General features: G+C 45.5%; 1 protein-coding gene across 2 annotated transcripts in view; it reads left to right on the top strand.

The window, feature by feature from the left end:
• The window catches only part of malt1 (MALT paracaspase 1), a 210,270-nt gene that overhangs the window by 118,880 nt on the left and 78,242 nt on the right, over positions 1-13,148 (top strand). For both annotated transcript variants that reach the window (XM_072497344.1, XM_072497345.1), the window contains exons 10-11: positions 2,553-2,606; positions 6,036-6,239. In XM_072497344.1, coding sequence (XP_072353445.1) covers positions 2,553-2,606; positions 6,036-6,239 — 258 coding nt within the window. The remainder of the gene's footprint in view (positions 1-2,552; positions 2,607-6,035; positions 6,240-13,148) is intronic.

Here is a 13,148-nt window from a genome sequence, read left to right as displayed (position 1 = left end):
ATCTAGGCGGTACAAGGTCACCTGGTGTTTGACGGTGGCAAAGAAATGGTGTGGGTCTGAAGCGGGAGGAACGGTGTGATTTTGGCACCCGCGTCCCGTAATTGGGTCACTGCGAGGGGGGTGGAATATAAGACCTCCGCCTCGTCTGCTGTGGCTGTGCGGTGGGTTGTTACAGGGTTCATGGGAGCCTGAATTACCTGCTGTGTGGGGGGTGGGGGTGCTTTCCTCCTTTGGGACTTTCCCTGCGCACATGTTCCCTGAACATATCTCTGCGCTGTCTCTTGCAATTCTTCCCAATCAGGGCCGTCTTCCTGTTCTAAACTTTCCCCAAAGTTTTCTTGGAATCCCTTTTGGACAGAAAGCATTGATTGCAGGTCTGCAATTTGCTTTCGGCACTTCGCATGGTCTAAGGTACTCTGCCTTTGTTCCGTGGTTGCAGCGTGGTGCGCTCTCAAGGCTGCCTTGAGATCACTATATTGCTTCTGTAGCGTCTCCACCTGCTTCTCTGTCTCTTTCTTAACCAGGACTGCACGCTGCGTGTCCAGATAAGCCTTCTCATACTGGGATTGAAAACTGCTGAAATGCACCAGACAAGACTGGTGACCCCGTTTGGCGTCAGCCACCTCTTCATCCTTGGCTTCTAACTGCCTTTTCAATTCCAGGTTCTCTTTTTCCATCTCGCAGACATCGATTTTACTCATACGATGTATGCCTTCTATTTCTTTTCAGAGCGTCCTGACGACCTCCTCTGTGCCTCGCAATTGTGCCATACAGGACACGATTGCCATCGGCTTGCGCGCTTTCGCTAAGCTTTTCTTATGAATTTCACTCATGTTCTCCCACCAAGTATGCCCTATACTCCCGGGACCTGAGTCGTCATTATTCCAGAAACCGCTCCACACGGGTCATCCTTTGCCCTGTAGAAATTTCAGAATTTCCGCTTCCCAAATGGGACACTGTCCCACTTTCATGCTGCTGATCGGTGCGACCGCAAATTCTTCGGGGTTCATGAGGCATTGCATTGCCTGCATGGCCATCTCCCTTATCTGCTCGCTTAGTTCGAATTTGGAACAGGGGGCTAAGGAGGTGTCGTAGATGCGGGTACGGCTTGCGCTAATTTCCGAAAATACAGATTTCCGACAGTTTTGACGCAACAAAATCTATCAGTTTTATCTTATAATCATGTTAGTCACGGATGCGTACACACTTCCGAATTGTGAATTATTAACCAGAACCGCTTGAACAGTTGTGGTTTTTTTATTTGTTTTTGTTTCCAATTGGATTCTATTCAAATTTCTGGGGTTCTCCCGGAGTGGTTTTCCACTTCTATGTCAGGTCCCGGCGGAGTCGCCAATTATGTTGCTCTTTTTAGCCTTAGTTTTATTAGCTGTGATAATGTCACCTTTGCTCACGAGTCGCCAGGTATCTCTCTGATACCGCCACGTGGTTCAAGCTCGAGTTATGATTAATAAGTCAGCACACCGCTTAGTAAGATTGAAATCAACAGTCATTTATTATGTACAGCAACAAATACTTACACAATAATCCTACTATCTATATCAAAACCTACCACTACTGGCCAATACTTAACTTTTGGGGATGGCCCACCAGGTCAGGGAAACGAATGGTTTATCGAATTGGATCTGGCCTGCGGGATTCAAAAGGCTGATACGGGTCGATGGCTAGGAGTCTCTATCGGGTAGCGATCGCTGAAGTCAAACTTACTGTTTCTGGTCGATGTTCTTGCGAAGGTTGCGAGCAGGAGAAGAAGGGAGAGAGAGAGAGATCTGAACTTGGCCCCTCAATTTACAGGGCCCAGGGGCTTCCCGCCTCTCGGGGCGGCCCTTGACCCTGAGTCCCAAGTGATTGGACTTGTTCCCAATCACTGGGTTCGATATGCTCCAATAATGGGGCGATTTCTCGATTGGGGGGTGGTCGTTTACCTGTCTTTGTTCCGGCCACTGCAGGCGCCGAGAGGTCTGGCCCGGCATTCAATTGCTAACATGTTGCAATTGTTCCCGGGGATAGCCGATTAAACTGCAGATGTCTGTGTTGATGTGCTGCTAATAGTCGTATGTATCGATCTGGGCCGACTTCCCCAGAGCCGAATACGCTATTCTGTCTGCAGCTGTCCGTTTGTGAACTTTTGGCTGCTTTTCCCATCAGCCTTTTCGGTTAGCCATTTTATATCGGGTTTTGGCCAAATTAATAGGGAATCAGCCATTTTAGGTGGCTACAGAACGATCTGTCTGAACTGCACGCAGAACAATACTGTTCACTGTACCTCGGTACACATGACAATAAACCCAAATCCAAATGAATCTTGCTCTCTCCAACCTACAATTGTTCTCAGTGGAAACGAATAAAATGGAAGTTGAAGGAGAAATCAAATAATCAGTGGGCTGTTAAATCTTTACTGTCGCTATAAATTGTACCTAGACTGACTAAGACTCTGGAAATTGGTGCTGAGTCACTATCAAAATCAGAGGTTTGAACAAGATAGTACTGTGATTAATTACTTAGAAGTATTAACTTTCTTTTTCTACCATCAGGTAATCCAGTTGAAGATGGACCACTGGACTTAGAATTTAACCAAAGACATTATGGTGAGTCAAGTTTCCTTCTTATTTTGTTCTCTCTGTGTGGGTGTGCTACAAATACAATACATTGAGTTAGAGTGAAGTCTTGCTATTTCTCCCTTTGGCAAAGTCATTGAACCAACATCACACAATCTCATTAAACAAGTGCATTTTGAATTTGCATTCACTCGTTCATGTGTCCTCTGTCTAAAGGCAGATCCTTAGCTCATTGTCTGCTGATGCTTGATTTGGAGCAGTTTTCTTGGCAGTTTTTGTCAGTAGTGGTTTGCCAGTGCCGCACACTGTCAGGGGCTGGGCAAGGAGGCAGTTGCCAAGTCTACCCCATCTGGAAGAGGAATTGAATCGCACAGTTGGTGTTATTCTGAACCGCATGCTAACTATCTAGCCAACTGAGCTAACCGTGACCTTCCCACAACCCCGTCACCTCCACCAATGAATTGGTTTAACAGTGGTAAATGCGAGCCAGAGCAGTTTAGAATGGGATTCTGATCCTTCAACTTTTACTAGGCTCTGATCTAGATGAGATCCAGATGTGATGTTCTTTTTTTTTCCCTACCCAGGTCTCCAAACTTTTGCATTTCTGTGTACCATGAACATCAGCGGTATATTTTAGATTATACGCACCTCTTATCAGTGCTCTTTCCCCTGCCCAAAAATTCTGGGGCAAATATTTCCAGGAAGATTTAATAAAGTATATAATTTTAGTCATTATGTCCCTTTTTACTTCAAAGTTGTTTTTTCTTAGAAATTATAGGAAAGAAGTAATTTTTGGGGGGGTTAATTCATATTGAACAAACCAAATAGATGATCATTTTCGAAAAAACTACCTTTTTGAAGGTTAAGATTTCCTTTCAATAGCAGAAGTGCCCACTATTTCTAATCTGGTCACAGAAGTTTTAAAAGCCCTGCTACTCAGAAAACACACTACATCCTTGTCGACACTCCTCGTAGATTGTTAGAGGTGGGCAGCAGTCAGCTCCAGCAGTATAAATGCCAATTTTGGAAAATAGTAAAAATTCGTCGACTCGTTTAAGCTAGGCGTGCAACATGTAGTTAGAGTGAAAAAGCAGTGATCCTCAGACTAGTTGCAATTGAAGCTGCAGGTGCACCAGTATTATGTATCGTGATAAGCGTTTCAATAATTCGCCTTATTGTGGGCCATTATGGATTTATATTAGCACTTGTTATTTTTAAAGGTTAAAGTTATTGTTTATCTGGCTGTCATGGTGATACAGAGGCATCCTCTTCCCTCCATGTCAAGTTAAGAAGGCAGTATTCATTCCCCCTCACCTCCAGTCAAGCTGATGTATATTGCTCCCTTCATGCTGGTATTCTTGTTTCTCTTTCAGTATATTCACACCCCTCACCCTCTTTCTGCATGTTTCTCCGCCTGTAGTTCATAATAGAACACTTTTCCTTCCCTTCCTCAAATTCGGATGACTACCTTCTTCCCCGGCCCCCCTCCTTCCATTTCCCGCCATTTTTGCTAATGTTCATCTTTTTCCAAATCATTATGTCACTGCTCTGCTCTGCTCAGGAACGTGGGCCTGGATTTTCACCGAGCTGGGATGATTTGGGAACCCTTTAAAAAAGGTAGGAGGATCCCAATTCCAGGATTGCCATTCCCGGGCTGTCTGATTTTTGGGAGTTCTGTCAAAGGTTGCAGGCTGGTTCCTGTCAGAAGTGCTTCTGACCAGGTTGGCTCCATTGATGAGATGGGTAATTCCTATTGCTCTACAATTTTCATGAAGTGGTGCCAGGTTTTTAAAGAGTTGTGGTTCACAACCCCTCAGAGCAGTCTGGATTGGAGTACCTTTTAAAAGGTAAATTCAAAAGGTCCTCCTCATGCTCCCTAGGCCAGGCTTTGCCCTTTAAACCACCCCTATGGCCCTCATGCTCTCTATACCTATCTATGGTACTTCAATGCCCATTACACCACTATAAACTATCCAGAACTAATAAAACCTAATATGAAAAATAAAAGCTAAGAGCCCGAGCTGTCAATCAAACAATGTTTTACCCGATTGCAGGTGTTTTAGTATTCTAATGGTTGTCTGAATTCTCGGTGTTTCCATCCGCCCTTGCTCTTTGTGCTCTCTTTGCATCCACCACACTCTTGTGTTACTTTTGATATGATCCTTGACCAGCCCCCCAGGTTTTTGGTAAGATTCGATTAGTAACAATACTGTTTTGTTTACGCACCTCACGGGGTTTCAAACTTGTCTCCCGAGATTCTGTTCCCCTGTATTCCCCTGTCTGCACTCAGGCATCAACTCCCGAGCACAACTTCAGCTTTTTGACCATGCCAAGCAGAGCACTATTGCCACAAAGCGGTATCTTCAGCCCAACTGGAGGCACCAACCTTCTGCTGTCTTCTTAGTTTAAGTCTGTTCCCTGCTGCCCATTTCCTGTTTTGAGCATGTTTTTCTGCTCTTTTTAACTGAACTGGGACTGTTTCCTGTCCCTGTCCCCTCTCTGGTATTCTTTTTGGGACTTCTCCCTATCTCCTCCCCATTTGGGACCTCTCCCTGTACCCTGCCTGGGACTCTCCTCAATGGCGCTCTGCTCCGGGTTTCTTGTCTTGGGTTTGGAATGCTCTGCCTGAAAGGCTGGTGGCAGCAGATTTAATCATGATTTTCAAAAGGGTAATTAGAACATAGAACATTGCAGCGCAGTACAGGCCCTTCGGCCCTCGATGTTGCGCCAACCTGTGAAACCACTCTAAAGCCCATCTACACTATTCCCTTATCATCCATTTGTCTATCCAATGACCATTTGAATACCCTTAGTGTTGGCGAGTCCACTACTGTCACAGGCAGGGCATTCCACGCCCTTACTACTCTCTGAGTAAAGAACCTACCTCTGACATCTGTCCTATATCTATCTCCCCTCAATTTAAAGCTATGTCCCCTCGTGCTAGACATCACCATCCGAGGAAAAAGGCTCTCACTGTCCACCCTATCCAATCCTCTGATCATCTTGTATGCCTCAATTAAGTCACCTCTTAACCTTCTTCTCTCTAACGAAAACAGCCTCAAGTCCCTCAGCCTTTCCTCATAAGATCTTCCCTCCATACCAGGCAACATTCTGGTAAATCTCCTCTGCACCCTTTCCAATGCTTCCACATCCTTCCTATAATGCGGCGACCAGAATTGCACGCAATACCCCAAATGCGGCCGCACCAGAGCTTTGTACAGCTGCAACATGACCTCATGGCTCCGAAACTCAATCCCTCTGCCAATAAATGTGAACACACCGTACGCCTGGAGGTGTAAACAATTGGAGATGTACTTGGAAGGGAAAGAATAGGGAGATGCCCTTTCAAAAAAACAGCAGAGGTAAGATGGTCCAAGTGGACTCCTGTGCTGCATCATTCGATGAGTTTATTTTATAAGTTTTGTTTGTGATACTATTCTAAAATTGTTATCTTTCCAGCAACAGACAAGGTGGCTCTACTGATTGGCAACATGTCCTATCTCAGCCATCCGAAGCTAAAGGCACCAATGGTGGATGTATACGAATTGACCAATTTATTACGACAGCTCGATTTTAAAGTGGTATCTCTGTTGGACCTCACTGAGTCGGAGATGCGTAATGCAGTGTATGAATTCTTACTCTTGCTGGACAAGGGAGTGTATGGTACGTTTGTTTTCAATACATTGCAGTGTGCCTCTGGCAATTAAATTATGTCACTTCAAAATGGCAGTTTCTGGAGGGAGGTAACCTGTTTATATGGCATCCAACGTCAAATTACTTCATATACCCTCAGCTTTTAAGTCACCAGATTCGTACTGTCACTCATGTAAAACAAAAACTGTATATGGTCCTGCTTTAAAAACGGAATAGAAGGAATCAAATGGATATCCTTGCGTATATAGTGACTGAGATAATAAATGCAGAGGTGTGTCATTGTGCTGTACAGACCAGAAAGACACCAACTTCAATTTTTGACCTGTACTACATTAGTTGATCACAATTCATGTAATTTGCATTTGTTTATTGTCACGTGTATCGAGGTACAGTGAAAAGTATGTTTCTGCATGCAGCTCAAATAGATCACTTAGTACATGAAAAGAAAAGAGAATATATAATAGGGCAATACAAGGTACACAATGTAAATACCTAGACACCGGCATCAGTGGAAGCGTACAGGACTGTAATATTAATCGGGTCAATCCATTAGTGGGTCGTTTAGGAGTCTGGTGACAGCGGGGAAGAAGCTGTTATTGAACCTGTTCGTGCGTGTTCTCAGACTTTGGTATCTCCTGCCCGATGGAAGAAGTTGGAAGGGTGAGTAAGCCGGGTGGGAGGGGTCTTTGATTATGCTGCCCGCTTTCCCACGGCAGCTGGAGGTGCAGATAGAGTAAATAGATGGGAGGCGGGTTTGTGTGATGGACTGGGCGGTATTCACGACTCTCTGAAGTTTCTTGCCGTCTTGGGGCGAGCAGTTGCCATACCATGCTGTGATGCAGCCAGATAGGATGCTTTCTATGGTGCACCTGTAAAAGTTGTTAAGAGTCAGTGTAGACATGCCAAATTTCCTTAAGTTTCCTGAGGAAGTATAGGCGCTGTTGTGTTTTCTTGGTGGTAGCACGACGTGGGTAGACCAGGACAGATTTTTGGTGATGTGCACATCTAGGAATTTGAAGCTGTCAAACATCTCCACCTCGGCCCCGTTGATGCTGACAGGGGTGTGTACAGTACTTTGCTTCCTGAAGTCAATGACCAGCTCTTTAGATTTGCTGACATTGAGGGAAAGATTGTTGTCGTTACATCATTCCACTAGGTTATCTATCTCCCTCCTGTATTCTGACTCGTCATTGTTTGAGATCCGGCCCACTCTGGTTATGTCGTCAACAAACTTGTAGATGGAGTTGGAACCAAATTTTGTCACGCAGTCTTGTGTGTATAAGGAGTATAGTAGGGGGCTATGTACGCAGCCTAACGGGGCCCCGTTATTCAGGACTATTGTGGAGGAGGTGTTGTTGTTTATTTTTACTGATTGTGATCTATGGGTCAGAAAGTCAAGGATCCAGTTGCAGAGTGAGGAGCCAAGTCCTAGCATTTGGAGCTTTGATATGAGCTTGGCTTGGATTATGTAGTTGAAGGTGGAGCTGTAGTCAATAAATAGGTGTCTGATATTGGAGTCCTTGTTGTCGAGATGTCCCAAGGATGAGTATAGGGCCAGGGAGATGGAGTCTGCTGTGGACCGGTTGCGGTGGTACGTGAATTGGCCATCCTGGGAGTACGGAGTCGATGTGCTTCATGACCAACCTCTCGAAGCACTTCATTACGATTGATGTCAGGGCTACCAGACTAGTCTTTGAGGCACGTTGCCTGGTTCTTCATTGTATGGTGATCTTCTTGAAGCAGGTGGGGACCTCGGAGTGGAGTAGGGACAGGTTGAATATGTTGGCGAACACATCTTCCAGCTGGTCCGCGCAGGGTCTGAGTGCATGACCAGAGACCCTGCTCAGACCCTTCGCCTTCCAAGGGTTCACTTTCAGGAAGGCTGATCTGACTTCGGAAGCTGTGACGGTGGGTATGGGTGTGTCCGGCGCTGCTGGGGCAGTCAACAGCGGATTGATGGTTTTCTGCTCGAACCGAGCAGAAAATGCATTGAGTTCATCGGGGAGGGGTGCGCTGCTGCCGGAGATACTGCTCAGCTTCGCTTTGTAGCCTGTTATGTTGTTTAGGCCTTACCACAACCGACAAAAGTCTGTAATGCTCGTCTGTGACTCTAGCTTAGTCTGATATTGTCTCTTGGCAACCCGAATGGCTTTGCGGAGGTCGTACCTGGATTTCTAGTATAGGTCAGGGTCACCTGAACAAAGAACAAAGAACAAAGAAATGTACAGCACAGGAACAGGCCCTTCGGCCCTCCAAGCCCGTGCCGACCATACTGCCCGACTAAACTACAATCTTCTACACTTCCTGGGTCCGTATCCTTCTATTCCCATCCTATTCATATATTTGTCAAGATGCCCCTTAAATGTCCCTATCGTCCCTGCCTCCACTACCTCCTCCGGTAGTGAGTTCCAGGCACCCACTACCCTCTGCGTAAAAAACTTGCCTGACTTGAACACATCAGACCAGTCCTTCAGTAGGGAGTCAGTCTCCCAAGTAAGTCATAGTTTCCAGTTGGGGAACGCACGTACTGCTTTTTCTGGCACGCAGTCGTCCACACATTTGCTGATGATGTCTGTGACGGTGGTGGCATACTCATTTAGGTTGGTCACTGAATCCTTAAATATGGACCAGTCCACTGTCTCCAAGCAGTCATGTAGGAGCTTGTCTGTTTCCTCGCACCAGCACTACACAGCCTTAACTGGATTCTCCCACTTAAGTTTCTGCTTGTATACCGGGAGAAGGAGCACCATCTTATGGTCTGATTTCCCCCGGGCTATTTGGGTTTTGATTTATGAATGACGAGACAGAGGGGCAGGATTTTTTGAATGGCGGGGTTTCCCACCCAACTATCTGAAGAATCGATGCAGAATTTCATCATCGCTGATACTGCTGCCCCAAAGTCCATTAACATTCAGTCGGGCGTTAATTGGCTAAAGGTGAGAGTTATGCCCCCCTCTGGGCAATGCAACAGGTCAGCAGCTCTTGTAGCCCTAGCAGCACCAGGTGCAAATGCAGCCCACTGCATGAGTATAGGCAGTCCCTGAAGAAGTGGAGGTAGTGGAGGTGAGAATTCAGGTAAGGCCCCAGTGTAGAGAGTGAGAGTGGATGGGGGGTGCCAGGTTTGAGCGCCTGGTGGGGTGGTGTTTAAGCATGTGGCATGACCTCCTGGGGAGGGTGTCTCCAATGGGCCCAGGGGACCCCCAGAAGAGGTTCTCACCAACCCTCCTTGCCCAATACTAGCTTGTCCAGTAAAAGCTGCTTGGCTATCTGGTATGGTCCGACCATGCCGGAGGTTAAATGGTGGTGGAGTGAGGTGAGGCACTTAAGTGGCCAGTGAAGCACCTCAATAGGTCCAAGGGTAGGAGAACCACCCGACGCCTCCATCAATCCATAAAAAGGGACAGTAAGAAGCCTTACAACACCAGGTTAAAGTCCAACAGGTTTGTTTCGATGTCACTAGCATTAACCTGGTGTTGTAAGACCTCTTACTGTGCTCACCCCAGTCCAACGCCGGCATCTCCACATCATAAAAAGGGAGACAGGTCAAGGCAGGAAGGCCCTCCTACAATTTACGAGCACCCCCTGCCTTGAACCCCACCAGCGGGGACTGTAAAACTCTGCCCAGGATGTCATTTTGACTTTGACCAATAATGTAACTTGGGCAATATCAGGTCAGTTGCCTGCCAGTACTATTTTATAATACTGGCCAAAGTCAGAATTACATCCACAGGGAGGAATCATCTGTTAGTGGTGAGGGTCTCGCCTGCTGGCTGGAGAGCCAGCGAGGGACCTGCGTTGGTCCGCCAGACCTTGTGCTAATCAGGCAGATCCAGGGACGCCAGCGGGTCTACCTGTAGAATCTAGTCCTGCCTGCCATGCATTGCAGACCAATCAGAAGCCTGCAGCTCCTGTGATTGGAACAGCAACCCCCAAAATCCCAGGATTCAGGAGAAAAGTAAGCAATGGAGATGGGAGTCAAAATGTAGGGGTGAGGGGAGTGGTTTTCAGTAGGTACCCCCTTCCCAATGCCCATGCCTTAGATCATGGTTATTAATTGGCCACGTAATTGACAGTTGGATGGGATGTCAACCATATGCCTTCACGCTCAAAACTTAATCCCAAAGGAGGCGGAAAGGCTGCAGTGTTTAGTTGCACCACCTCCCCACCTAATTAACTGCCCTTCCCAACTCCAAGCTTGCCTCCTCTGGCAGTAGAGGATTCTGCCCACGGGGTGGATTCTTGGACATTAGATCAGCATACAATTTCCTGTTGTGTGTCTTGCATTATAAACAATATGGAGCTTGTTGGAGAGTAAAGGGTTACTGGTTACACAATCTAGGCAATGATGTTAATGATGATGCAAGCATTACTTCAGGGTTGGATGACCAAGAGAACAAGACACACAACAGTCTGTGTCCAGAGAACAATTCACTTTCCATGAGGTCTTGGATGTAAATCTTTCTAAATAAATAGTTTTAATAACTTTATGTCCCAGAGAAACAATATCCATCGAGAAGATGAGTAAGGGGCAACAAGCCAATCAACTTGTGTTTCAGGGCTGAGGGTGACTGGATAATTACAGCCTCTCAGATAGAGTTAACTCTTCTGTGTGTGCATTGAGTGAAAGGTTTAATTTATGCTGTAGAAGGAGACATTGGCTTTTATTTGTTATCACAGAGGGGAGCTATTGAGGGTTTTGTGCATTCTGCAGTTGTTGTCTGCTGTATGTGCTAGAGATGGAGATGGCCAGTGTTATGCATGTTGCATGATCTGTGCTGCATTAGCTGATCTCAGCTGGGTTGACATTCAGGGAATATAATCTGCCCTAACAATTAGCTGATGGCCTCTGCTGGAAAATGTATGCATGCCAGGTGCAGGCAGGATCACATCCAGTGATAATTTCAACTGCCAGCACCCAGTCCTCCCAACATAAGCAGGAGTGGGTTCTTTGGGGATTTAAAGAGTGAAATACATGGAATGTCATCCCAATCCATTGTCAACCTAGATGGCGCCAGAGCGTGGCGACTCTCTGCGAGTTCTCCCTAACAGATCCTCTTTTCACTCCCTATTATGTATTTTCTTTTCTTTTCATGTACTTAATGGCCTGTTGAGGTGCTCGCAGAAAAATACTTTTCACCGTACCTCGGTACACGTGACAATAAACAAAAATCCAAACCAATCCAACCTACTGAATAGGGATCATAAAGAGCAATTGGGTAACCCTAGGCATGATCCCCAGTACCGCCACCAATCCCATCAGCCTGATCTCCAGTCTCTCCCCCCAGCTTCTCCAGCCTCCACCTAACCCTATTGAAGGCTGGTCTTCCCCTGCCGATTCCACTATTTTGAGTCATAAAATCATTATAACAGAAGGAGACTTTTCGACGCATTGAGTCTATGTCGGTTCTCTGTAGAGAAACCTAATCAGTCCCATTTCTCTGCTCTACCTCTGTTAATGAGTTTCTACCATTAACAGGTTGCTGTTTTCATCTGCACCATTCTCTGCACCCCCACCTTCACACCCTCCCCCACTCCCCCTTGCCTGCCACAAATATTGGGGCCTCGCTGAGTAATAACAGGAGTGCAACACGAGTGCTTGATTAACTACCATAGATCTACTGTTCAGTGACACCCTTCTGAATGGCAAGAGGGAAGCGGAGTGAAAATGGAAATAAAATAAACCAATTGGTTGAAACAGCATTGAGCTCACTGCAATTTTGCATTTTACAGAATCTTTTTTAAATCGAGTTAGTTGTATAAATTCCACAAATCATTTCACTTAAAATCAATATCAAAAGTTTCACACAGTAGAATCATTTTTCAGAATTCTGTACAAACATGGCTGTCAAAAATGCCCTTTGGAATTATTGTAAAAAAAGTACAATTGGGGAGTGGAAAGTGTCATGAAAGAAATGCAATGTTTTCCTGTTCATTTTCATTTGATCCTGTTTGTATAGCCTGAGAGTATTTGTCCTTCAGATGACACCAGATAAATCCATTCAGTTTTGGTTTCAGTGTGTTTTTAAAAAGCAATGAATTCAGGACAAGCTGAATGTAACTATATTGGTATAGATCTTGCAATAGACATTCTTCTTGTGGCAGCACGGTGGCACAGTGCTTATCCCTGCTGCCTCACGTCGCCGAGGACCCAGGTTCAATCCCGGCCCTAGGTCACTGTCCGTATGAACTTTGCACATTCTCCCCGTGTCTGCGTGGCTCTCACCCCCACAACCCAAAAAGATGTTCAGGGTAGGGAGATTGGCCACACTAAATTATCCCTTAATTGGAAAAATAAAATTGGGTACTCTAAATTTATATTTAAAAAAGTTCTTGTGTGTCAGTGTGATTTCTTTTAAGTGGATTGTTGCACAAACACCGTACTAATTGTGATTGCAAGCAAGATAGCTGAACGCACAAGCCTGAGAGTTTGAGGCTGCCAATGCACGCCAACGCATCCTGTGGCTTTTGCTAAAAAGTATTTTCTGTTGCAGATAAAGATCTGTCTACCTTTTACAATATTGTCTCTTTCTAAGCTTGCAAAGAGCAGCACACAAAGCTCCATTAGTATAGTTTAAGTGACAAAATTGTTTACTGTTTAACCCTTCAGTGACCCAACCTGCTCTATCACTTTCTGTGCTAGATTTCCGCTCCAAAATTTCCTAGCCCTGACTTTACGCGTTGGATATCACAATCTAGATCAGAGGTAGAGGCAATCAATGTTCTTGTGTTTGTTATTCAGTGATCAAACAGGTTTTCATTTCAGTGACTTCATTCTCTTTACAATAGAGTATAGTGGATGTTTGAGATAGAAGAATACATTTGAGATGAATGGCCCAGTTCCTGATAACCTTTGTTCATCATTGTGTACATGATGGATGAAATATTTTCATATCATTAGTGAAGCAGTGCTCACTTTGA

This window comes from Scyliorhinus torazame, chromosome 3 (genome assembly GCF_047496885.1).
Source record: "Scyliorhinus torazame isolate Kashiwa2021f chromosome 3, sScyTor2.1, whole genome shotgun sequence".
Classification (NCBI taxonomy): domain Eukaryota; kingdom Metazoa; phylum Chordata; class Chondrichthyes; order Carcharhiniformes; family Scyliorhinidae; genus Scyliorhinus; species Scyliorhinus torazame.
The sequence above is the reverse complement of the archived record's forward strand: the minus strand, read 5'-3'. Positions and strand labels throughout refer to the sequence as shown.